This window comes from Cydia strobilella, chromosome 15 (genome assembly GCF_947568885.1).
Source record: "Cydia strobilella chromosome 15, ilCydStro3.1, whole genome shotgun sequence".
Lineage (NCBI taxonomy): Eukaryota > Metazoa > Arthropoda > Insecta > Lepidoptera > Tortricidae > Cydia > Cydia strobilella.
In genome coordinates this window covers 14,007,343-14,034,602 of record NC_086055.1, presented here as the reverse complement: position 1 = coordinate 14,034,602, position 27,260 = coordinate 14,007,343, and the positions used below count along the sequence as shown (strand labels likewise).

At 35.8% G+C, this 27,260-nt stretch overlaps 1 protein-coding gene across 1 annotated transcript; it reads right to left on the bottom strand.

The window, feature by feature from the left end:
* Nucleotides 1-1,018: 1,018 nt before the first annotated feature.
* Nucleotides 1,019-27,260, bottom strand: LOC134747634 (uncharacterized). Its single transcript, XM_063682238.1, has 4 exons — nucleotides 27,014-27,260; nucleotides 6,187-6,321; nucleotides 5,548-5,629; nucleotides 1,019-5,269 (listed from the first exon to the last, which is right to left on the bottom strand). The coding sequence occupies exons 2-4, from the start codon at nucleotides 6,309-6,311 to the stop codon at nucleotides 3,884-3,886; spliced, it is 1,593 nt and encodes a 530-aa protein (XP_063538308.1). The 5' UTR covers nucleotides 6,312-6,321; nucleotides 27,014-27,260; the 3' UTR covers nucleotides 1,019-3,883.

The following is a 27,260-nucleotide window of genomic DNA, read 5'->3' as shown; positions in this document are numbered from 1 at the left end:
GCATCGTACAACGACCTTGGTGCGGCGACCTTTAGACTGGCCTACGCTGGGCCATGGTGTACAGGAGCCATTAAAAACGCCTCTATCTCTAGTGTTGCGCTCTTATCGAAAGTTATCGGTTTTAATATATGAACTTACTTTATCAGTACCGATTATTTATAGTCGGTCAAACCAAATTGTCAGTAAATAAGAACAAAATACTCATAGAGCATTTAATAGATGAGCTATACGCGTGCGCCCGTGAGGAACAGAACATACGCAATGCGACAATATGATTGGTCGAGTAGATTTGTAGCCCACTATAAACCATACTTTTACGGTGGGGAATAAAAAAAAATGTGAGACTGTGACAAGGACAAACAATAACAGCGCTTTCTCTGCTACTCTTACTGAAAGATACATAAGACTATCCCGTTCGGTCATTTCCCCCCGCCCCTCATGACCGATCCAGTTATAATAGATTCATGAAAAAACTATACTCATCCTTTTCTTTTGTTTGCTTAGACAAAGATGATTCTCTCTGTCTATGTTTGAAATGAGACAAACTATATGTTACATCATTAAACCTCCCATCTATCTATAGTGAACTGCCAAAATTAGCTGTATTTTTTCCATTCAGGTGTGTCTTTTACTGTATTTTTTGTAGTTCTAAGGCCCAAGACACACTTGTAAGTTTTACTTACGTAAGTAGGGACAAAGCTATTTGCTAGAATGAGATAACGATCTTCATATCTCATTCTGTAGTATAGCTGTGTAGCTATTTGCTAGAATGAGATAACGATATTCATATCTCATTCTGTAGTATAGCTGTGTCCCTACTTACGTAAGTAAAACTTACAAGTATAATCCTGGCCTAAGGCCCAAGATACACTTGTAAGTTTTACTTACGTAAGTAGGGATTACATTACCAGTTTGAATAGCAGAGTAGCATGAAATAGATGTTTTAGTTTGTACTGCAATCGTATTATGTATCTTAATCGATATGTATAGGAGCAAGGTCATTAATTAAACAACCATGTAATATGAATAAACTTTATTTCTACAATAAAAGGATATAATAATTATCGAACCACATTCTCCAGTAACAAAACATTCAACAATATATACTTTGGAACCAAATACACTTTGGGTGCCGACTTTATTATGCCCTATGGCCTAACTAATAAAAAGTATAGATCAGTGTTTCTCAAACATTTAACAACGAAACAATTGTATTCATCTCGCAACCAAGTTGCGAGTTGAATAATATAATTTTATTTACTTAATTAATGAAAACTGATTGCGAGCGATGGCTTAAAATTAACAAAAATTCGATAATATCATTTTTATAAACCATCCATTGCGATAAATAGAAGTATGTTTAACAATGGAGGCATCAAAATGAAATTTGACAAACAGATCTCTTAGCACCAATACGATAATGGACTTAGTGCGTCAAAAGGTACTTCTGACTAATTAATTTACACTTAACGAGTCCATTACTTTTACTTCCCTACCTCTTTACTACCCTTACACGATCGATCCTGAACAAGTGCGAATCGCGCCGACCGCAGACTGGCCCCATTTCAACTTTTCTTAACTCTAGTGCGGTAAAATAAGGCTTCGTCTTACACAAGGCAATCATTTTCTCATAAGACATTCAGTAATTGTGATGTTAGATTTTATACTGACCAAGCCAAATTTTAAATCTCATTTAGGAACTTTAAAAAGCTCACCAATTTTCAATTAAAACGTAACAATCCATAAATCTTTATATAAAAAACCAACAAATAAATTTAAGCTCCGTGAAGAGTACATGGTTTTTAAAACAAAAATGCAACAAGCTACATTTAACAAAAAAAATTGACATTTGCAATGTCATATAACTATGTTTTTTTTTACATATAAATATGATAGATACTATAATGTACCACTTACTTATATCATTTAATATTATACAGTACCTACCTAGCTATACTATGCTAAATACATTTGGTCTTTGGATGAGCATGTCACATTATGGCGCGTGTCTATGTCTGTAACTTTAAAAAATATAAGTGCACTTTTCAATTTAGTACTTGATTATTTCAATACAAATTCTAGACTAGACCTGCAACAGAAGCTCATGGCCTCAGGAAACTCCATAGGCGACAGAATAAATCACAGAAAAAGTAAGTCCATCACAAATAAATAAGAAAAAGAAAACAATTTGAGAAACACTGTTCCGAAAGTAAGCTAGTGACAATGGTGTGAACTTAAAATTGGTTAAAATAACTTAAATTACAAAGTTCGTAATTTTTTTTTGTTTCATGATACACATGAAGTTTTTGTTGAATTTCAGGTACCTAAAGGGATACAATTATTTTGTATATTTAGTAAACAATGAAGAGTTAATAAAATGAGAATGTTCTTTTAAATACGATTTAGTAAGTAAAATGTAGATATCTCCATTTATTAAACAATAATTTATAAAAGAGAATGAGTGAAAGTAAAAATTGATAAGAGAAACATAATTATCATCTAACTCTTAGAAAAGGTTTATCACAAGTGCTAAATTGCGAGTTTTACTCACAAATAAATTTGGCCGGCTTGCAAGGCCTTTAGGATAACTAGCGTTCAACTAAACGTTACAACGTTTCCATAAATTTCTGATTCAAGGGGAAGAATCGTCATTGTAGAAATCCTTATGTCAAAGGAGAGAACAATATATTTTATCTACTATCGATAACCAACGCAGCACGTCAAATAAATAGAATAAAAAAATAATAAGATGGAAGCCATTCTTTCATTTGACCAGAACATATAGTTTAATCAATTTTTCCAGTTATCAATGTTTTTTCACCGAGTACTCGGTACGATTTCGATTTTCCACTCATGCCGAAAACGTTTGAAATATAATTTAAATGCTAGTTTTACTGTTTTATTCTATTTAATTTTATGTACTTTACCTGATGCTGATGCAGAATATTTATTTATGTGGGATATGTTTATTTTATAACACTTGTCCCTTAAAATATTTAAGACACCTAATTATAGTATTAAAAATTAATCAAAATTAAAAAAAAAATGCCATTCGTCTCATTGTCGTGCTGTGTCAGTTATCGATTGTCGATAAAATCAGTTAGTCTCTCCCTTTGATATTTGAATTTTTGCTATGACCATTCCGCTCCTTGCTGATTACTAACAAAAACCCAAGGAAGGGGACGATGTTTCGTATCTTGATTAATTTTACACGCAAAAAAATCGTCGATATAAAAAATAAATTTCTGAAACCTGCATGCACGACGTGCTAACCGAAATTTAACACCCTTTAAAAATGCAATGCAGTATATGCCTGTGGTGTCTTGGTATTCATTTTTAAATCTAAATTAAGGCGATTTAAATAAACTAATGTTTACGAAAACAAATAATGAGGTTGTATATACTTACATAATGACTTATGTTTGGCATTCATAACTTATAGTAAATTGTGATGAATACATGAAAAAAAACACGCTCCGTTTAGAAAAATCACGTTTTGTCTCGGAACGTGTTATTTCATAAATATACTCTATCTTGGGGATTACTTTTGTATTCCTTAAAACATATAAGATTATGCCTTCTTTTTTATTTTGTGTGATATCAATAATTACCTATCTATCACCCTTTATTCCTAATAAAGCAGAACGTAGCAGCCTAAACGCCGTACTCAACTAAAGTATACATATATAGATTTTTATTTCCATATAAATAAAATCTATTATCTACTTTATAAAAACTACAATTAAAAGTGTACAATAATATTAATCTTTATGCGTATGTAAAAGTAGATCTATATATAAATATTATCTGATTATGAAGTAAATAATTTTTGGAATATCTTTTTAAGGCTAGTGGTGTTGGTATGTTATACCTTGGAAGCGTGCTAGCCCTGGTTGGCGGCCATAATGTTTTCGATGGACGCCTCTTCTATTTTGGACGTGCTCGCTGCGACTTCGGCCAGCGTGGCCAGTGCCAGCAAGTCGACGTTGCCAGGAGATTTATGCATCTCCATGTTTTGGACGCCGCAAGGCGCTTCCGTGGCGATCTTGAATTCAGGGCTGATGTTGTGCGCTGCCTTTAAATCTACGCTAGAAATTAAACTGTTAATCTCGAGCCTTGTGATGCTGATTTTCCTTGGTTTTCGTTTCTGACTGCCTATGACGTTTTGGCGCCAGGAGTCGGCCGTCTCCCACCGGTCGTTCGGGTAAGGCCTAGGAACGGAGTTGACTATGTGGGAGCTTTCGAACGATTTCGGTTTCACATTGTTAGTCTTCTTCTTGCGTTTGTTCTCGCGTTTCTTTTGCTGGAACTTTTCTAAACTAAGTGAGGGCAACGCTTTAATTTTCGCGTCTAAATCAAAATCTGCAGCCTTAAAAGGTTTGTTTAAGTTATTGTCTGCTTTGGGTGCTTCGGTGTCGTCGGGTTTAAATTCGCTTTCGACCGGTGTTTCGTTAGGTGACATAGATTGTTTCGTATCGTAAGCTAAGAACTCATCGCTGCGCGGATTACCAGGCTCCCAACTACATGAGGCGTTGTAGTTTTCGTCTGGCATCTTGTCGGAGTAATCTCTTTTCTGCCTCTTGTTAACTATCAGTCCACCTCCAGCCATGAACTCCTGGTACCTCTTCCCTTTGCAGGATCTGTCAGATCTCATATTTTTTTCGTCTTCGGACCAATGTTGCTGGTAGCTGTACTCGTCGTCTCTAGAGTACCGTTTTTCAACAATCTGATCGATGACATCCTGATTAGTGAGTTGGTCGTTGGTGGCGCTGTAATAAAGGCGACCTTTTTGGTCATCGAACTCTTCGAAAATCTTAGATGTTTCCGAGAGTGCATCTTGCAGCATCTCTTCACGGGTGAAACCTTTCATTTCCGCCTCTATAATAGTATGAGATCTGTCGTTTGAGATCGTGTTTATTTTATAAGAATGAGGTGAGTAGTAAGGGTTTGGAGTTTTGTTTACAGTCTTGGCGGCTAGGAGGCTGCTCAGGCCTCCCATCTGGGCTTCGTCGGCCAGTTTTCCGGGAGTGAACATGGATAGGGTTTTAGAGTCGGTTTCGAAGGCATTGTCAATAGGCTTCTTGTTGAGGTCGACCTTGGTGGAGTTGTTGTTGGTTTTCTCTAGCTCAACCTCGTGGTATTCTATGTCGGGAGAGTCACTTGCCTTTTCGTTGGTCTCTCTGGGTCGGGAGGTGTGGGTGCGGAGCGGCGGCGCGGGGAGCTTGTACCATTTGAAGTCAGGGTTGGCGCTGAAGAACGCGTCTTTGTACTGGAACCAATACAAAACAAAAGTTAAAGACTGAAGTTACTAATTCATTATTTTCCAAAACCATTTGACGGAATCCATATAACGTATACCTACAATCTTATATTATAAATAAATTACATTAAAAGTAAAATTTTAAAATTCAAATTTAAAATGTTGTTTAAATTAGAATTAAAATGAATTAAAACAAATAAAAAAAATCTTATTAAATTAAATATATTACATTAAAATTAAAGTTCAATTTATAATGACCGAGTTAGACATCAAGCTATGAAAATTACCTGTTTAGCAAGACCTGTATAGCAGGCTTTCTCTTCTTTATCCAAATTGGCCCACCATTCTCCAAGAATCTTCGTAATGGATCTGCAATTAGAAGCGCATATTATTGCATACATATCCCTTAATAAATTAAGTTTATTATTATTTTCCTGACTGGATAGGTCATTCTCATTACCTCAACCCTCCACTGTATCAAAAATAGAATTCATAATTATTTTATAGATTAGCTGCGTATTAGTTAACACATTCGCGGCGGACATGCACGAATGCTATAGTTTTTTGTTTCCTTTGTATGTCAACAAACACATATGCCAATGTCCTTTTTCAGTGTACTAAAGAGGGACAATGTTATCTGTAGTTACACTCGTTACTTCTTGTATGCTTACATTAATGTTTAATCAAAATGTGATTCACAATAATGAAACTTCTACAAAATGTATAGGTACATTTATTGAATCCTCTATGAATGGGGATTCCCAGAGAGTTTTTCCCCTTAAGCGGCTAACACATTACAAAGAGATATCGCTTTCTCGCTCTTACTTATGCGTGCGTCGCACAATGACCTTGGTGCGGTGCGATGGTGTGTTACGACTTTTATAGAGCTTCAACAATGTCCTGCTCTAGCATGATCACTATCTCACCTGTTCTCGAGATTAGGGTATTTGTCGCGCACGACGCTCCGGTGACGTTTGCAGAATATGAGGAACGCGTTCATCGGCCGGCGCGCGTGGTGCGCCGGCTCGCTGTCGCCGTCCTGCTCTAACATGGTTCACTACCTGAAACAAAAACATAAATATCGTTACTACAGGCAACAAAGGTTTTGCTTTAAGGCCCCTCCAGACTATGTGCGTGAATCGTAACTCTACACTCGCAAACTTTACGGCGATTTCGCAGTTTGGTTCGCGCCAAGATGGTGGAAAAGCATCAGCTGATCGAGTTTAACTACTAGTTATCTATGGCATCATACGTGATTTAGCTATTTTTCCATTTTGTTTTGTTGTAAAACCGTATAATATAGCCGCTTTATATAATATAATTATTATTTATCTTGTTCTTGCCACATATCGAGTCAAAATAGTGTGTAATGTGGAGTCTTGTCAGTTCGCGCTTCGCGCCTCCTTTGACGCGGGCTAATAAACCGACAAAAAACGGGGAACTAGGCGCGAAGGCGTGAACAATCTGCGAAATCGACGCCACACTTACGTTCGCGGCTTCGCGCCGTGATTCGCGCATGAGTGTGGAGGGCCCTTTATAATTAACATTTTGAACACAGGAAACCTGAAGAAGAAAAGGACTTGTTGCATTAGCAACGGACCGGTATATGCTTTGCCAAAACGATAGTTATTTGATACCAATCCGATCATTTTTATGAGTGCATATATTATTATATTATAAGTAATTTATAATATAAATATCATATTTTCATAGAAATTCGACATTAATGATGACATTTCCACGCTTTGTCTTCGCAAAAGCCATGCAGAATTTTGGTCCACGAGAATTTAGAACTGATTGGATATCGATATATAGTGTTGCGAAAAATGGGTATTTACCGAAAAATATATTTTTATGAAAATCTCACATATCCAGATAAAGCATTGTATATTTACATGTGTTATCGCTATCGATAAACACGATATCAAGTACGTTCCTTTGCCAAGTGCAAAATAATTTGTCACGTGATAACAGCGATATCAGGTCGATGACATGCGTTTTGCATTGTGCCCGTTGCTTTGTCGTTGTTGGTTAAGAGGAAAGGGGACGACCGCTTCTCCATAGAAACGTAGTCCCCATTTTCCTCTTTGCATATTGACATTATGAATTATATTTTTACATAATTTGGTGTATTTTAACGTTTGAAGTATTCCTTCACGCTATAAAAACAATGTTCTAACAGAAAACTAGTTAATACAATTTTTTCTTGTATTCCATAGAGTTTGTATGAAGAAGCGGTCTTTCACTATCCTTTTAAATGGTTAGAGCTTGAAATTTTAAAATACCCGCTTTAAAAGACAATAAGTACCAGCTAAGTCTTTTAAGCCAGAGCTCGTTTTTTAGGGTTCCGTACCCAAAGGATAAAAACGGGACCCTATTACTAAGACTCCGCTGTCCGTCTGTCCGTCTGTCTGTCCGTCTGTCACCAGGCTGTATCTCATGAACAGTGATAGCTAGACAGTTGAAATTTTCACAGATGATGTATTTCTGTTGCCGCTATAACAACAAATACTAAAAACAGAATAATATAAATATTTAAATGGGGCTCCCATACAACAAACGTGATTTTTTTGCTGTTTTTTTTCGTAATGGTACTGAACCCTTCGTGCGCGAGTCCGACTCGCACTTGGCCGGTTTTTTTTTGTAAGAAAAAGAGCCAACCTTAATAAAATTCACTGGGTTTAGGAGTCTCAAAGAGCCGTAAATGACGTATTCCGAGACCTCTTTTAAAGGTTCATTGAACCACGTACTTATCACCATTTACGAACTGGACTAATTTTAAACGTATGATAAACAAAATTTTGGCAAAAGATCGACAAGTAGGTTAAAGCAAGATGACTCCAATGGATACTAACGAGCCAAGAATGCGTGTCATATAGTTAATTATATATACCTAAACTAGGTTTTAATATATTATAGTAAATAAGACTATAATTAAATAACAATACAAACTTATTATATACAGTGGCCGAAATTGGAACTAGCAGCGCGCCATACAAAATTCACCTGTTAGTTATAACAGTAGCGACACTTCACCTGCTTAAGTAACTTTGTCGTAACAAAGGTTACAAAGTTCGTTTACCCACAGGTATGCTATCACGTTGAAAACTTTCACAGCACGCCTTCGCGGATGTGTCGCGACACAATTCCTTTATTTTATTGACTAGTAAAATTAGACAATTAGAGGTTGATAAGGTATGTGAATATCAATTAATTTACAATTACTGGAAACATTTTGCTATATACCAGACTTCACTACAGAATAGGAAAATAAAATATAGTTGGTCAAACCGAATTGTCAGTAAATAAGAACAAAGAAACTATACTCATCCTTTTATTTTGGGTGCTTGTACTAGAGTAAGACAAAGATAGTATGATTCTCTCTGTCTATGTTTGAAATGAGACAGTCCTTTGACAAACTATAGAATACTTATCAATAAAAAAACTAACTAATCATGCGATCGTAATTCTTAATGTATTGTGTCATAGTTAATATTACCGTCATCGTCACCGGAAGTTCTTGCCTTACAAGGCGCATATAAAAATCTTAGCAATTTAACATTAAGATCTGTTCGTAAAGTAGTTATAACATACAAATTGACCTAAGAAAGTTATTTAACTTTTTCTTAATCTTGAACTGTGTACCTTACGCGTCGAATGAAGCTCCCATACACAGTGACAAGGACAGTTAATTTTTACATGGAGTAAGCTATCACGTTAAATGTTTGTAGATATTTCTTGGATGGAAGGTTAGCACATTAATTTATTTAAAAATGTAACATACGAGTATTAAATATACGGTAAAAACATAATTCCTTAACTATTATTTAAACATTTAAAACATAACTAAAAGAGACTTGAAAGAACTGTCAAGAACCATCATTCGACGCGAGAGGTATAGGTGCCTACTTTTCGGTAATTACCGATTTTCGCAACACTATTTCGATGGCAAGGTTGTGTGGTTTGCGGAAGTATCGATATTTAGGCTCCAATCTATTTTAAATTGATATTTATCATTTTTATTATTTTATAAACATAATTTTCTTCTATTGAGGTGTGCAATAAAGCGTATTTGTATTGTATTGTTATTGTACTCGTAAAGAGGATAATACAGAAGATACAAACATAAAGAAACAACGTCATCTACCTTCCGCGCCCGCCAACTAATTGCAATTGCCCCAACATCACGTTCTGTGCCACATAACTCACGACCACATTCTTGCGGGTTGACTTTAAAATTGTGTTGCGCTTCCAGCCGACATTTTACCGATTTTTCCGTTAGTTCGTCGACTCAATGTCAAGATGTCAACGTTTTAAAATAAATGAAACGAAAACTGCCCTAATGCCCTTGTTAGCTTTTCAAGGGAAATTGTTTTTCAAGGGAATCTAGTTTTCGTTTTTATTTTCGTCGTCGACAATAGGAGTGTAGCCAGTGGAATATATATGTACATAAATAAGTCTGTGCAACTCATCTTCCTCTAAGTTTTGCTCTATAGTGAAGGATGCGATGGACAGAAGCCGATGGAAGCAAATCATACACTCCAGATGTAGATCAGATGGTGATGACCACGATCCTCTGTCACGAGGAAACGACCAGAGAGAGATAAGTCTGTGCCAAAAGATACGTGGAATATGAGGGAACCAATAAGTACACACACAACAACAAACACAGAAATAAGGTGCAAATAAAATCTAAAGAATGCGTAACACTTAAATTGGATCAAATCATAACGGATCCACAAGAGCAGGCGAATACTTTCTCCGAAATCTTCGATAAAAACAACGGATTACGGAAATGTATCGAGCGACTTACTTCCAGCAACGGAACTTCATCAGAAAAATACAGTAACGCTGCGTCTTACGTAAGTGAACATCTCGCGAACGCGAAGCGAAGCGGCCGCAGCGCGGCGGGCCCACGGCGTTCGCGTTCGCAACGAGATCGCACACGTAGGGACACTTCTATATAGGTATCAAAGGATTGATTCACCCCGCGCCGCATCGCTTCGCTTCGCGTTCGCGTGTTGTTCGCCTACGTAGTACGCTGCGTAAGAGTTGAGAAATGCATGAAGTACGAAAGTGTCACTCCGCTTTAAGTTTTAAAGCTAGTCAGAGAAATGGCACCCAAATCATCGGTAGGGCATGATGAAATACCTATCACAGTCATTAAGGACCTGCTAGCTGTTCCTTTTACAAATTTCTTTAACGAATGTTATGAGCAAAGTGTTTTCCCAGAACAGTTAAAAATAGCTAAGGTGTTACCACTGTTACCCATATATAAAACGGGAAATAAAATTGATCCGAGGAATTATAGGCCCATTTCTTTGTGGTAACAATATCAAAGATTTAAGAAAAATTTATGAAAGTGCGCTACAGAGACACCTCAATTTGCACAAAGTTCTAGATAGTAGGCAATTCCGCTATCAGAAATTCGTGGGTACAAGCGAAGCCATTGACACAATTAATCTACGATACACTAAACGAAATCAATAAAAAAAAGAAGCAAGCCTATCCCTTGATCGTAGCTCTGCTTTCGACACGTTCAATCATACGATTCTTTTAAATAAACTAGAACATTATGGAATCCGAAATAAGGTCCTGGAAATATTTGAGTCATACTTGAGGAACAGGAAACAGTTTATTGATCTTAAATCGGTGGAAGGGGGTGTTGAGAAGGTTGTTAAGTCCAGACTAGTGACTGTGACACGGAGTGTGCCCCAGTGATCAATTTTGGGTCCATTATTCTTTATTCCATTTTTGAATGACCTTACTTTCTATATAAACAAAGTTGTGCCCAATACAAATTTAGGAATCTTTGCCGACGACACAAATGCCATTATCTCTGCCAATAACATGATGCATCTCAACAACAATGTTAACGCAGCTCTAAGAGACTAGTAATTGGTTTGAGGTAAACCAACTGAAGCTAATGTAATGCTGCTATCAGCGATGCAGAAAAGGGCTATTAGAACAATAGTTCGCATTCCCCAGTATGAGTCTTGTAGCTGAAGATTTTAACAGTGCCCTGTTTGTTTGTACATACTTGTTCTTCTCACGGATTTTATCAAGCACATAAAACACTATGAAAGTCAGTCAGAAGTCAGCAGGAGACCAGAATGTCATCTAGAAGGAAAGACATACAAAACAAGATAGTGCCAAGACTAAATATTATGAAACACGCGGCTTGTTATCAGAGCGTCTTACTGTTCAATAGTCTGCCATTATATACAATATAAAACTATTACCAACCATCGCGTTTTCAGTGCAACACTAAAGGAGTTTCTTTTAGAAAAATGTTATTATTCTGTAATAGATTTCATAGATGATAAAAATAATTAATTATGTATTTTTTTCTTGTATAATAACTGCCTGTATGACTTAAATGATCTCATTAATCTAGACATGTAAATCATGTAATAATTATTAATAATACCTAAATTTCTACGTTATTTATAGTTCTGTTTTATGAAAGTGTAATATTTTTGGATTGTAAATGTAATTTTTACATATAATTTTATATTGAATGTAAAATAGAATGACATTTAAATACAATGTATATTGTTAGTGAATAAAAATAAATGAAATGAAACGAGTACATATCCCACGACTTGTCTTTCCGCACAGATACTACAACCGTTTATTATAGTTACACACTTTATTTATTGATCATGGTATGTGTATGTGTTAGTATATATTACAGATACAATTGGATATTAAAGTTAATAGGTGTTTAATTTTACGGAGAATAATGAGATTCACACAACGAATGACTATAAAGTAGTTTTTAACTTAACAGTATAACAAAATACATGTATATTTTTACTAACCATAATAAATAAGCTACTTCATTTTGTTTATGAAACATCAGATAGCTCCACAAAATTCAAAATTTAGTATACAGTTTAAATACTCAATACATTTTTTTATAAGTGACCCATAAAGATTAACAAACGGACGGCGTAAGAGCAAGGTCGATCTACATACTACAAGCAAACTTGATTTTGTCTTCCTTCAAATTTGTATGGAGCACCGCACGTTTCTCGCCAACAAACTGCATACGCAGTTTGGTGAGTAAAATTTAATAAATAAAAAAATAAAAAAAACGTACAACTTAATTGATCATGTATATGAACCATTTTATTTTAAGTTGTAAACTCGCGCTCTTTCAATCCTAAAAGAAAGAAAAGTGAAGATTTTTATTTCAATTCCGTTACATTTTTATAGACTGTATGACCGTAAAGGAAGAAACGAAAAATGTACAGGAATCGTGGGGTCTCTTTGATTCTCCTATTAGAATCGAAAGAGCTCGTGATGCTTAGTAGTCTAAGACGTTATAATATGGTCGACCTTCACCGATACGTCTGACGGATGAAAATTATATTTTATGAAAGAAAATATGTTCCTGAACATAAATAAATAGGGTTGCCTAAAGAAATATGGTCAAGGCTATTTTTAATAATTTTTTGAAAATATTTTTTTTTCTTCGATTTGTCTGACGAACGAAATAAGTTCCAATGGAAAGTATACAACTTCTACAACATGAATAAATTAGGTTGCCTATGTTTTCCGGTCACTATTATGAGGTTGCCATGTTTAAACAGGTAAGTTTAAATCGATAATTGCACCTATCTGTCTGACGCTTGAATTATATATCGAAATAATGGTAATTTTATTGCGAATACAATGGTATAGGGTTGCCTGCAAAAATTTGGACACAAATAAGGGTTGCCAGTCTTTTAAAGAAAATAAGAAGGAATGACTTTTAGCGATAACTCAAAAACGGCTTAACTGATCACGATTGTTTTAACTATTTTCGAATGTGATTAATAATCCCTATTTTTACACGACTGCCCAAAAAAAAGAGTGTAATGTTTTTGTGATTTTTTTTGATAATTTTTGGATGAAAAACGCCCGTCATTCTGAATGGACATAATTCAGAATGACGGGCGTTTTTCCGAGCCTTGGAAATAACATAAAAGCTCTCAAATTGAAAAAAGGGTAGTACTTATACAACTTTAAATATATGGCCCTAATGTCAAAAACAACATTTTTATTAACGATGATTAGACCTGCACAGCGTAAGTTTTCCATTTCTCGCCCAAATTTCACCTGCTTCCCATAAACTCCAGAACCTTGACCCACAGTCGAAGTGTGCCGAGGCTGGGCCGCCGGCCGACGGCCCATGAAAGTGAAAATGGCGGCGCGCGCGCAGAGCTTTCGACGTCTGCCCGACGACGGCGCATTATGTAAATCGCGCATCCTTTTAAACAAGTTTATTTAGTTAAGTTTATGACTAATTTGGTTTTGGTTTTGGTTACGGTTATAGACTAAAGATTAGAGAAGACGGGACTATTACTAAGTTGATGTCCGTCGTCTGTCTGTCCGTCTGTCTGTCATCATGGCTGTATCTCATCAACCGTGATAGCTAGACAGTTGACATTTTCACAGATGATGTATTTCTGTTGCCGCTATAACAACAAATACTAAAAAGTACGGAACCCTCGGTGCGCGAGTCCGACTCGCACTTGGCCGGTTTAATTTTTTTGTTACTCCGCATTCAATCTATATCTCCGTCATTTCTGGATCGATTTTGTTAATTCAGCAGCTGACGACAGGGACGCAGCAATACGTAGAAAAGCGAACTAAATGTCTCTACCGTGTCTAACGTATGCTACTAAATTAATCAAAATGTGTGAAGCGTTTAACTAAGCTTAACTAAACTTTGGACAGATTATGAAGTGATAAAGTGTGGAAGTTTACAATAAAAACCAAAAAGCGTAAAATTAAAAAATGTTCTTAAAACGACAATAATTAACTTACATACAAACATAAATATTTAAAATACATAATTGTCTCTTGTCAATAACCAATAATTAACTACTGCTTAAAGGTCTCGTTTAACTTGCCCCGTAAACAAGTCTGGCAGTCATGAGTCAAACAAAAAATATACCCTCATATATTCCTATTACTAACCAATTAAATCTAAACCTTACGTTAAGACCATTAGGGTCGATTCTTAGTTTTATTCTTGTATTTAATTTTAGTACACATGAAAATGCAGTTGCTTATTGTTAAACATTATCATAAGTGCTTGCTTATTGCGTTATTTGTAAATAATTACTTTGTTAGCTATTTATAAGTTGTCTTATAAGTGAAATTTCTGTAATTTCTTAGACAATAAATTTCTTTAAACCGAAGTGTTATTCTGTCATATTTTTATAGGAATTTTACGTTTATCATGGCACTACCACACGCCATTGCAAAGTCTGTGCAAAGTAAGCTTGGTCCGACTCTATCATCTATTCTTTTTTAGGGTTCCGTACCCAAAGGGTAAAAACGGGACCCTATTATATATTATACATTACTATATTATATATTATACTAAGACTCCACTGTCCGTCTGTCGGTCACCAGGCTGTATCTCATGAACCGTGGTAGCTAGACAGGTGAAATTTTCACAGATGATGTATTTCTGTCGCCGCTATAACAACAAATACTAAAAACCGAATAATATAAATATTTAAATGGGGCTCCCATACAACAAACGTGATTTTTTTGCTGTTTTAATCGTGCGCGAGTCCGACTCGCACTTGGCCGGTTTTTAAATAGTGATGACTAGTGATGAGCCATTATCGATTTTAACCGAAAAATATGCCTTTTCGATTTTTATATGATAGAGCAGAATCGCCTAATAGAAAGCAATTACAGTAGCCCACGGACACCCGCAACACCAGAGGGGTTGTAAGTGCGTTGCCGGACTTTTAGAAGGGAGTACGCTCTTTTCTTTATCGTCAGGTGACAAGCAAAACTCACTAATTACCACCACACTGATATACAAAATTAGGTTTTTAAAATATATTACTTACTTTAAAAGGAGGTTACAGCAGATAATAAAATGTCCAAGTCCAAGGTATATTACCTATGTAGATAAAATGTTGCTATCTTGATATTGTGATAAAACAAGCAAGATTAAACAAATAACAGACAAAGACACTGTTTGAAATGTGTTTGACCTTAACATTGATACCGTATCAACGGTGCTGCGGGAAAGCTTCAGGCCGTGACGATATGGAATCGATAACTAGGTATAGGTAATAACTACTGTTCTTTGTATAACACATATAATTTAAAAATACCGTTTAAAATAACGTAGGCATAATGACTATGTTGACTTATATCGTCAGTTTAGGTACTGGAATAACTTTAAATACAGTTCTTTGGAAGTTCTTAACATTTGCTTTACACATTTTTCAACGGCCGGTCTGGCCTAGTGGGTAGACACTAGTGACCCTGCCTATGAAGCCGATGGTTCTGGGTTCGAATCCCGGTAAGGGCATTTATTTGTGTGATGAGCACAGATATTTGTTCCTGAGTCATGGATGTTTTCTACGTATTTAAGTATTTATATATTATATATACATATATCGTTGTCTAAGTGCCCATAACACAAGCCTCCTTAAGCTTACCGTGGGACTTCGTCAATTTGTGTAAGAATGTCCTTATAATATTATTATTATTAAAAAATATTATTTAACACATTTCTAATCGGGCATATTGATCTATAACGAAAATACATGATGATTGAACTTGGATTGGACTAGCGTTGTCACCTGTCCTCGGATTTGTCTCATTTTGAAGCTCGTTCTTGAAGCATTTACTCGCGAGATATTTACCTGTTGGCTGTGTATGATAAGGATCCTGGCCAAATTCATCTTCATTTATTCTAGTCATCTTTTTGCATTTGTTTTGCTCTATACAGCACAACCGAGGTTTGTGCCCACGAATTTAGACCACCTCACACATAAAAAAGGTTAAAAGCGTGTGATTAAAACGCCGGACAGGTTTTGTGTCGATAATTCTTATTTAAATTTAAACAAATGTGTCCGATTTAATAGGGCATATTACGCGAAACTCTGCGTAGGGGGCGCCACTACCACAATCTGAGGGTCTATCGCGAAACAAGAAAATCGAAATTTCGTTATCTAACATCTCTGTTGCATATTCGAGCGATAAAGAGGCAGATAGCGAAATTTCGGATTCGCGTTTCCCAGTAGGTCCTCTGTAAACAAACCGCCTTGATGCATAAATGTCATACTTTATTATCTCTGAAAACTTGTCAAAAACCTGTTAAAGGTACAGTATAGTATGGTTTACTAAAAAGGCTAGTGCTGCACTCTGGTGGCAGAACATTGCAGTAATATCCCCTATTGAAGCGCCCAGGGTTTAAAATCGGTGAGATTGCATGAAGGTTTCACAGAGATCCTTTGGCTTTCTTCGGTCTCTTTTTTAGGCCACTGTTAAATAAAATCTTAGCTAAAATGTATCTATCATATGGAGTCATTATTTCAATGGAGAATTAATAATCGAGCGGGCAGAGCGGGCTGTTCCCCATTGTAAAGAATTCAGCTATAAAAATTTAATTACTAATGTAATGTGACCAAAACACGCAATGTCCCGATATTACAATATGACGAACCTCACGTGGTATTTGCTTGTTGAATTGGCAATTTATTACTCTGTGATCAATAACGGACAATAACAAATTGGCCTCCCTATTTTACTCTTCGTCTAGCGGCGGCGGCGCATCATACAAGAAAAATTTGGTCAATATTGAATCAAGAGTATTAGAAAAAAAGAATTGAAATTGTTTTGAAGTTCGAACAAAACAAAAGAAATTCAACTCCTATCCATTTAATAACGATTCACATTTGATATGATTTTATAAGGCAGGCGTACGGTTTTATATCCCATAGCCCAGTTTAGTTCATTCTTGCTGCCAACTTAGCTTAGTATAACTTTAGGACCGTGGGACGCTAGAGGCGTCAGCTGATTCATATGATAAAATTAAATAATAAACTGGCGCTTAAGTAAATTATGCTGATACACCTACGATTATATCATTACGAGGACAAAACCTTTTGAGGTAGCATCACCTGTCAAAGTTGACTGAATCCTGCTGGCAAGGTCAAGGTTGAATACAGAGGCCGGGTGTGCGTTTGTTGTTAGCGTGCAAAATCGACACGACAAGGTCAAATCTTGTTTTAAACATCAGTGAGTAATATGATATTACCGTTTATAATATTTTTGTATAAAAGTTTTATACAGCAAAATTAGCCAGCATCCAACTTAAATAATATTTTCATAGGATGCTCCAAAGGGCTTACGTTTGTTGAGACCGATAATTCGATACTATCTAGCTATCTACAACTACATAAGATATATAGGTATATGTAGTCTAGACATTATGTATTTGCATCAATAAACTATATAGATAGAATAGACGTGACTCATTGGTAAACAAATAAGTAGCGACGAGTTTAAATCAAAAACCGATAATGTTGCCACATCACTACTCTTGATAAGAAATGCACACAGTTACTTTACAAAGATAAAGGATTACAGTCAGATAATTAATATCTTTTTTTACATCCTGATAAGTATAAAAGGTCTTATCTGTTTGGAATATTTCTTATCTGGAATGTTTCTAGGATTGAAGCAAAAAAGGGGCAATACTATTATTGAAATAATGCGCGGGCGTCTCGCTCTCGCTCGAGTCCGAGCGAAATAACCGCGAGAATGATGCTAAGTGCACGTTAGAATTGACCTGTTAACCTTTTTAGGGTTCCGTACCCAAAGGGTAAAAACGGGACCCTATTACTAAAATCTGTCTGTCCGTCTGTCACCCGGCTGTCTCTCATGAACCGTGATAGCTAGACAGTTGAAATTTTCACAGATGATGTACTTCTGTTGCCGCTATAACAACAAATTCTAAAAACAGAATAAAAACAAATGTTTAAGTGAAGTCCCATATAACAAACGTGATTTTTTTGCCGTTTTTCGGTACGGAACCCTTCGTGCGCGAGTCCGACTCGCACTTGGGTTTTTTTTCACTGTGTAAAGTTGTTGCTTGTTATGAAAAGGAACAAAAACAATCTAAAACACAAGTTCGTCCCATTGTTTACAAACTTTTGGCAGACAACGGACAATATCGCACAGCGGGCAAAAAACATCGCGATGACGTCACAATCTGTCATTACACCCATCAATCAGCGCTACACCAGTTTTAAAGATGAAAAACGTCACAATAATGGCATACAAATGAATTTGAACCTTAGTACTTTCACTTATAGTGCCAAATTGGTTGTAATCCTGTGTTTTGTTAGATATAACATGAAATTCTGCTGGGTAATTTGTATGGTTTTGACTTTGTGTTTAATGTATGACCTCGGTGTGATGTGTCATGATGTTGTTACAAGTTTATTAGGTAGGTATATATTTTATGACGTGTTCCAATTTTAGCAGATATATTTGTTATTATTATACCACCGAAGATCAACAATATCTACATATTGACGTAATATTTTGCCAGAGACATGTTACACGATTAACACGAGATGTTAAAAAGTTCAACACAAAGTACTTAAAAACCGGACAAGTGCGAGTCGGACTCGCCCACCGAGGGTTCCGTACTTTTTAGTATTTGTTGTAATAGCGGCAACAGAAATTATTTCGTTTATAGAAATACATCATCTGTGAAAATTTCAAATGGCAAGCTATCACGGTTCATGAGATACAGCCTGGTGACAGACAGACAGACGGACAGTGAAGTCTTAGTAGTGCTGCTAGTAAAACGGTTATTTGAGTTATAAACCCCTTAATTTATTTATAATATTAACCTACTAACCTAACCTACGGTACTTCGCTAATGTAACAGGATTAATGACAGCATTTTTGCAAATATTTCCGGTTTACAACCATTTATCAGAAGGAAACTAGTTATCGAATTCAACGAGTGTTATTATTACTTGGAATTAGTTATTGTACAGTTACACATGCTACAATAATGTATTAATAAAACCGGACAAGTGCGAGTCGGACTCGCCCATCGAGGGTTCCGTACTTTTTTAGTATTTGTTGTTGTAGCGGCAACAGAAATACATCATCTGTAAAAATTTCTACTGTCCAGCTATCACGGTTCCTGAGATACAGCCTGGTGACAGACAGGCGGACAGCGGAGTCTCAGTAATAGGGTCCCGTTTTTATCCAAAGGGATGGGATAAAAACCGGTAATTGACAGGGCTCGCCGCGATTTACATCGATATTTGACAAGTTTGTTACTCCCACATTTGCACTAGAGATAGAATTATATGACAAACGGCTATCGGTTCTTCAATCTTTTATCTCCATTCTTGTTTGCCGGATTTTGAAAGAAATTAATATTTTTTTTAATAATTTTTAAACATTGTCTAAACAAACACTTTTTCTGTAACCCGATTTCTGTGAAGGATCTTACATAGATCTACGAAATCTTGGGTTCGTCTTTAATTAACGTGTCTGAAGGGCCCTCCACATTTGTGCGCGAATCGCGGCGCAAAACCGCGAACGCGAGTGTGGAGTCTAGTTCACTAATCAGCGAAATTGACTCCACACTCGCGTTTCCGGGCGGCTTCGCGCCGCGTAGTCTGGCGGCCAACCCAATTGCTAACAGTGTCAGAAAGAAAACAGTTTAAAATAAATTTCATCATTGTATAGTTCATTCTCATCCCGACACATCCCATTCGTTCAGTGAACTTCAGTCTTTGTTTGGCAATTGACCTAATGGAACGAAGCGATGTATATATTATGAATTGTCCTAGTATATAAGCGACTTGGTTTCTGTTGACTGCAATGCTTATATATTTTGAAATAAATAAATAGAAATAGAAATAAACGTTTCGACGTGCAGAGTTATACACAGAGTGTTGAATAAAATATGGTCCAAAATACAATGATAAAAGTTTAAACCTATTAAAAGGAATGCAGGAAAATTCCGAGTAGTTGATAACGAAACGGGTATACACAATAGGGGTTATTCATTAGTGATATTTGATTATATTTTACGGCCTATTTTAATTGCTAGCGTGTTTGCAGGAAGGGGAATATTATTTGTAATGTTTATTATTGCCAAAAACATTTTGTGTGGTTTATGAAGTTGTAATAGACATTAGAAATAGTAGAAACAGCATAAATAATATCACGAACAGCTCCAATGCTTTTAATAATTGACAAAACTCTATCACGTAAATTTAAAGCATGGTATTATTGGTATTACCAGTAGAGTAAAATTTGTTTGTATGATTCAATTCTTTTTTGATAAATTTCAGTAGGGTAGCCTCTTTGCTGAGACAAGTGAGAGGCAGCAGTAACAGCATCCTGAGGATGGGAGCTGGACGCCTCGACTGCCCTATATTAAGGCACTGGGCTAATATTGTAATAGGCAGTACAAATTAATAAAGTAAGTAAGTAAGTAGGTATTAGTTTGTATTTGTTTTTGTTTTTATGGCTAGCTCTTAATTATGTAAATGTTGTAAATGTTATAATTAGACTAACACTTAGTTTATAGGTTCCCTAGTTTAAGTGTCACTAACAAAATATGGATTTTTTTGAAAGTCTGAATTAAATAATTTTTATTTTATTTTATTTATTTTTATTTTTATTTCGTTAGTTTAACATTTTCATTTCGACATAGTTTCTCCTTGCGTTTTTTGACTGTTGGAAGTCGATGGCAAATGTAATTAAAAATCGTTACAAAGTTAAACAATAGAATTACCAAATAAAGTTGAAAGGAATCGGTTTGACAAGTTAATCCCTTACAAGCGCGATAGAAAGCGTAAACGGTTTAATTAGAACAGTTGTAGACATATCCGGCTATTTATAAAGGCAAGTTGTTTGTAAGTAACGCTCGTTTTGCTCAGATCCGTTGCAAAACTTGCAAATAACGTTTCTGTATGGATGGCTATTAGCTTCAATTAATATTACAATGCTCATTGTTTACATTCTATAGACACAAATGATTAAAAATGTAAAATCAAAATGCTAAAAATGTTCCTAAGGGATTGGTGTTATTCATAAACGCCTTTAAAATCTAACAAGCCCTTAGAATTGTGTGTCCTTATAAGTAATTTTAATATTAATGATTATTAGAAAGGGACAAAATTTAACAAAGGTTAGCTTTTACGAATACGGGGGTAAATATCTAGGTAACTCTTTTTATTTACAAAGCTTCTTTAGGACCTCTAAAAGAGTGTCACTAGACAAAACATTCACATTACATTACCGTAAATTATTGACTGTCCTCTAATACTGAATTTCTGACACATAAAAATACCTGTCTAAGAATCCTAAATCCGCAAAAACTATGGCTCAGATATTATAGATACTAAAATTATACCCGCACCATTTCAAAGAATAAAGAAAACTTTAGAGCACACATATTTAGCGAGTGATTTCAATTCCACAACACGTGTTGTTAGTAAACCGTCTTATTTCTCGCAGTTCATAATGTGCGTGTGCACAAGTCTTGCAGACTATACGGGCTTCTTGCTTGTTTTCGCATCACCAAATACCATAAGGTTGAGAGTATTAGCATAGTCATTATAGAAGAAAAATATGTTATTATTGTTTAATGTAAATGGCGACCTACAGAGAGGCCAAGTTTTCAGAAAGAGGATGAATAATGCGCGTAATGTTTTGGAAGGGAATTAGAATTGAGAACAAGCCCTAAATATTTTTTGCTAGTGGGATTTGTGCAATTGTGACTGCGTCACCTTGGTTTACGATGTTAAGGAAAGAGATGAAACATAAATATTTTCGCAATGACATGATAAGTTAGAAATAAGATTTAGCGGCATCTACTACTCGTAAATCATATATGTATTGCGGCACATAGCACGGAAATCTAATAATACCGGAGGCTTATAATAAAGACTGACATACCTACTTGTGAAGACAGTTGTTGTTGTTGATGTTGACAGACAATGTTGATGGACGGAGAGCGAATGGTAGACCCAAAAAATGATGGATGGATTGTGTAAAAGAGTATATGAGAAAGAAAGGAGTGAGTGCTGAGGTGACGAAAGATAGAGGAGAATGGAAGAAAAAAAACATGTTGTGCCGACCCCACGTAACGTAGGATAAGGGCAGGAAGAAGAAGAGACTTGTGAAGACAGTCGAAATGCCTTTCCACAAGGGTTTTAGATAGGGAGGCTCAAGTATCAAGACGCTGGCGACAGCAGCTGATAGGTTCATGATTTGAACTTTAACGAGTCGTTTGAAGAGGACTCATAAATAGTAAAGGATGTTATTTAAAAAGATTAAATGGCAACAGCTACGTAAAACATTATTTGTTGTAAAATTGCCGTACCTACTAATAGTATTAAATTCGATTACAGTTTTAACATAATGATGCTCTAAAAGTTATTTGTTTTACAAGGGGGCAAAGTTGTTGTTTAACCTCTCGTGCTAATATTGATATGAAAATGTAAAATATTACACAAAATCAAATCAAATCAATTCAAAACGAATGTTATTTTTTTTATACTACGTCGGTGGCAAACAAGCATACGGCCCACCTGATGTTAAGCAGTCTCCGTAGCCTATGTACGCCTGCAACTCCAGAGGAGTTACATGCGCGTTGCCGACCCTAACACACTAAATAATTATCATTAAATATTTATCATTCAAAATAATCATTTAAAAGTCAATTCTACCAGCAAATATAAGAAAACAACTCAAAATTTGCATTTCATTACTTTGCTTCACATGTGAATAAAATGCAACTTTCTTATCAGTTTTTGAACAATCAAGAGAGCCTTTACCAGCTGGTGTGGTGAAAAAATATTAATATTATCCAATGTTTATTCACGTGTATAACATAAATGGCGGACTTAGCGAGTATTCATTAAGCCGTATTGATAAACGACATGATTCACTGTATGAAAATGTTATTGTTAACGCTACATTTAAACAGATTGGGTCAAACTGCACAAACTTTGAGGACCATGTTATACCTAACATGCTTTAAATTTAAATATAGATGGCGCTGTCAATAACTAATTTGTCGATATACATGTTGAAACAGAAAAAACCGATAATAGACAAATTAAAACGTGGCACGTCACTACACAAATCTCAAGTAAAGAGAAAATAATAGGTTTGTTTTATTAAGTATTCGTTTCGTATTAGAAAGCATTGTTGATAATTGATAAAGTGTCATCCACTAAATATCTCGGCATCATGATATCGACGCCTCTCATGGTATTCACACATAGAGTATGTCAATAATAGAATCCGCAAACTTATCTGGATATTCAAACAATTACGTCACATCGCTTCTAAAACGTTATTAAAGCAGCTTTACACTTCTCTGGCTGAATCAGTCATGTGCGTGCAGGCATTACTGCTTGGGGTGGAGCAGCGAAAACCAAATTCATAGTGGTGGAAAGAGGTCAAAGGAGCCTGATTAAGGTCATGTACATTAAACCGTACTTATACCCAACAACCGAACTTTATAAAACTTCCGAACTCCTATCTATGCGAAAACTTTTTATCTTATTAACCACTCTTAAAGTACATAAGTCCCTACCATATAACACACAATTATTAAACGGAAGGCGTAATTATAACGTTGCTCCCGTCACTCGCAGTCAATCTCGGTTTGCTATGTACCAATTCAGCAAACTATCACCACATTTGTATAATAGAATGAATAAAAAATTAAACATATATGCTTTACAACAATATAAGTGCAACAAAGTAGTATCTGAATGGATAAGAACCTTAAATTACAATGACGTAGAAGGACTCCTTCATTCAATATAACTCCACACACACACGCACGCACGCACGCACGCACGCACGCACACACACACACACCCACACCAACACAGACACACACACACAAATAAGTATGTACTTACACAAAATCATGCAATTTCCACTTTTGTTATTTTTAAGCTTGTAATCCTAAGTACTTTTATTATCTAGGTAACTACTCGTAACATAACGGATGAGCAGGATCTCCTGCCACAGGTATTGTATACCTACTAGGAGATCTTTACCATTGTAAAATAACCTGTATGTTTCAACAGAAATAAACATTTTTTCATTTTTCATTGTTTGTATAAGGTCAACAGTAATAAAAGTTTCCTTTAATATAAAATAGTAGTTTGAGACAAAAACGGGAGTATCCTGGACTATGATAAATCATGTCATGGGAGTTGATCCATATTTGTCTTTTTTAGAGTTCCGTACTCACAGGGTAAAAACGGGACCCTATTACTAAGACTCCACTGTCCGTCTGTCTGTCACCAGGCTGTATCATCATCATCATGTCTGTCTGTCATCATGAACCGTGATAGCTAGACAGTTGAAATTTTCAGATGATGTATTTCTGGTTGCCGCTATAAGAACAAATACTAAAAACAGAATAAAATAAGTATTTAAGTGGGGCTCCCATACAACAAACGTGTTTTTTTTGCCGTTTTTTTGCGTAATGGTACGGAACCCTTCGTGCGGGAGCCCGACTCGCACTTGGCCGGTTTTTTCGTTAAATTACGACTATTATACACAACTGCGATAAAAATAATGAGGCATATTTATTTTTGTAAAAAACCGGATAAGTGCGAGGCGGACTCGGCCACCGAGGGTTCCTTACTTTTTAGTATTTGTTGTTATAGCGGCAACAGAAATATATCATCTGTGAAAATTTTAACATGCTGTATCTCAATACAGCCTAGTGACAGACAGACAGACGGACAGCGGAGTCTTAGCAATAGGGTCCCGTTTTTACCCTTAGGGCACGGAACCCTAAAAACTGACTTGGAATCTATAACGACACATTGTAGCTACGAAAATATGGATTATTGAAGACTACATTAAGAACCTACGCGTAGTGTACAAATCGAGTACCTAATCGATATTGATTAAAATTCCACGCTATGGGGTCAATATCTAGGTCAGGCATGCAGAGGTAGGGGGGTCTTGTCATTTCAATTTCCAATAGAGCGCTCTACCAATATGCCTAAGCCCACGGACTACTGCAAACGGCATCACATTTCGTAGGATACAAAGAGGTACGAAGATATGTGACGTTTCAACCAAAAGGTACCACATTGTCGCTTGTTGATAAGGTTGATTTCTAATTGAAGCTATATAGAAATAGCGTCTAGTACAAGCGACAATAAGTAGGCACCCTTTTGGTTGAAAATGGCACATATTTTAACTAGTACCTTTCTTGTTTACGGGTTTTCTAAAAAAATGGCACCATTTACTTTTTTTTTCGATTTTGGGTAATTTAGACTCAGAATCACGAGTACTATTGAATGAGACAAAGAAAAAGTGTCCCCAGATCTTCATACATATTTTGGGTGTCAGTTTATAAACGGTCTATACAAAATGTATGTGAAAATGCATTACAAAACTGACATTTTTCTGGGGACATTTTTTTTTCTTTTTAAATAGATAGTCCTCGTGATTCTGAGTAGAAATAACCCGTTATTTCTACACTAAGAAAGGAGGCATAATTATAAGTAGGTATGTAAATGTTTAATCACTCTATTTTTCCCGATCTCAACGTAAATAATAACCAGGGGCCCATTTATCGAACGTTATTAGTCTAATATTATTAGTGTATTGTCATGACAACTCGTACGAATTGAATTTGACAGTTCGTGGACTAATAATATTAGTCTAATATATCTTTCAAGAAATGGGCCTAAGGTTTACCTATTCCTATCACTCCTATTAGGTTTCGACTTTTATTCCGCATGACCTAACATCAATGTTATAAATATAACATTACGAGAAACAAAGTAACTATTGTATTTAAAACTGCTTTTAAAGTGTTGATTGAAGAAGCCACTTCACGATGTTATAAAAAAATGGCATTGATTTAGGTAAGTACTAGGCAGTTGCTTTAAATTTAAATATAGATGGCGCTGTCAATAACTAATTTGACGATATACATGTTGAAACAGAAAAAACCGATAATAGACCAATTAAAACGTGGCACGTCACTACACAAATCTCAAGTAAAGAGAAAATAATAGCTTTGTTTTATTAAGTATTCGTTTCGTATTAGAAAGCATTGTTTGTATAAGGTCAACAGTAATACTAGTTTCCTCTAATTAAATAATAGAGTGGTAAGTGGTAATAGATAACCAAAATACAAATAGGTATTGTGATATTGATGTCAGGTCGCCAGAATGGCTATATTAGCGACAACGTCAAGCAAGCTACCTATGTGGGGAAGTACCCACACATACAACAATTGATGAAATGATTACGCACGCCCACTATTACAGAGATGATTAGCATATGCCTATTTAGTCGTGTGTTGTCAACATCTACCACAAAACAACTAAAATAACATAATCGAGTCCACTTGCTACTCGATAAAAATTGGAAAGTTAGAAGTTAGCGGTTGTGTAGGTAGTCACATAGTATAATAAAAAAACTCCTTTTGTGACATTGTAACAACACTTACAACATAATGTATAACATAATCGAGTTTGATATAGCGTTATTTTTAGCACGGCACCGTACCTATATGCAGAGTTATTTAATGTTTCATACAAAACAACACTTTCTATACGCGGTTCCAATTTTAGGGGACGAATTATTTGGTTGCTACGCGCGGTACGATGAATATAGGTAATTAGCACTTCAAACGCGTTATAGCACCGACATAATGAATAGAACAGAAAGTGAGATTCACTGCTCGTTTCGGCTTAGAACGTGATTTTTGCTGCATTATTTTCAAGGGCATTGCAAACTGCCAACAACCCAAAGACGCGCATGAAAAACACCGCACATACAAAAGAAACGCAATCTCCCACACTAATCATGAATGAAACGAGCAACCGCACACACTTTCCAATAACTCTCAATTAGAAATAATCCAATAATATCAACAAGGAAATAAAAGAAAATACTTACAAACTCGACAGCCACGATACGTGTTTAATAATCACATACATGACGTCATTTGACGCAACACAAAACTCGAAATATTGAGCAAAATGTATAATAACCGCGTTGAAAACAACACCAACGTAAACTAAACACAATACTTTACTAAATACGAAGATAATGTTATGTCATTACGAGCGATTTAGGACATTTTATAATATTTATTTGTGTCCGACTCCAGTTTTGACAAGATGGTTGCGCACCGACTGTTTTG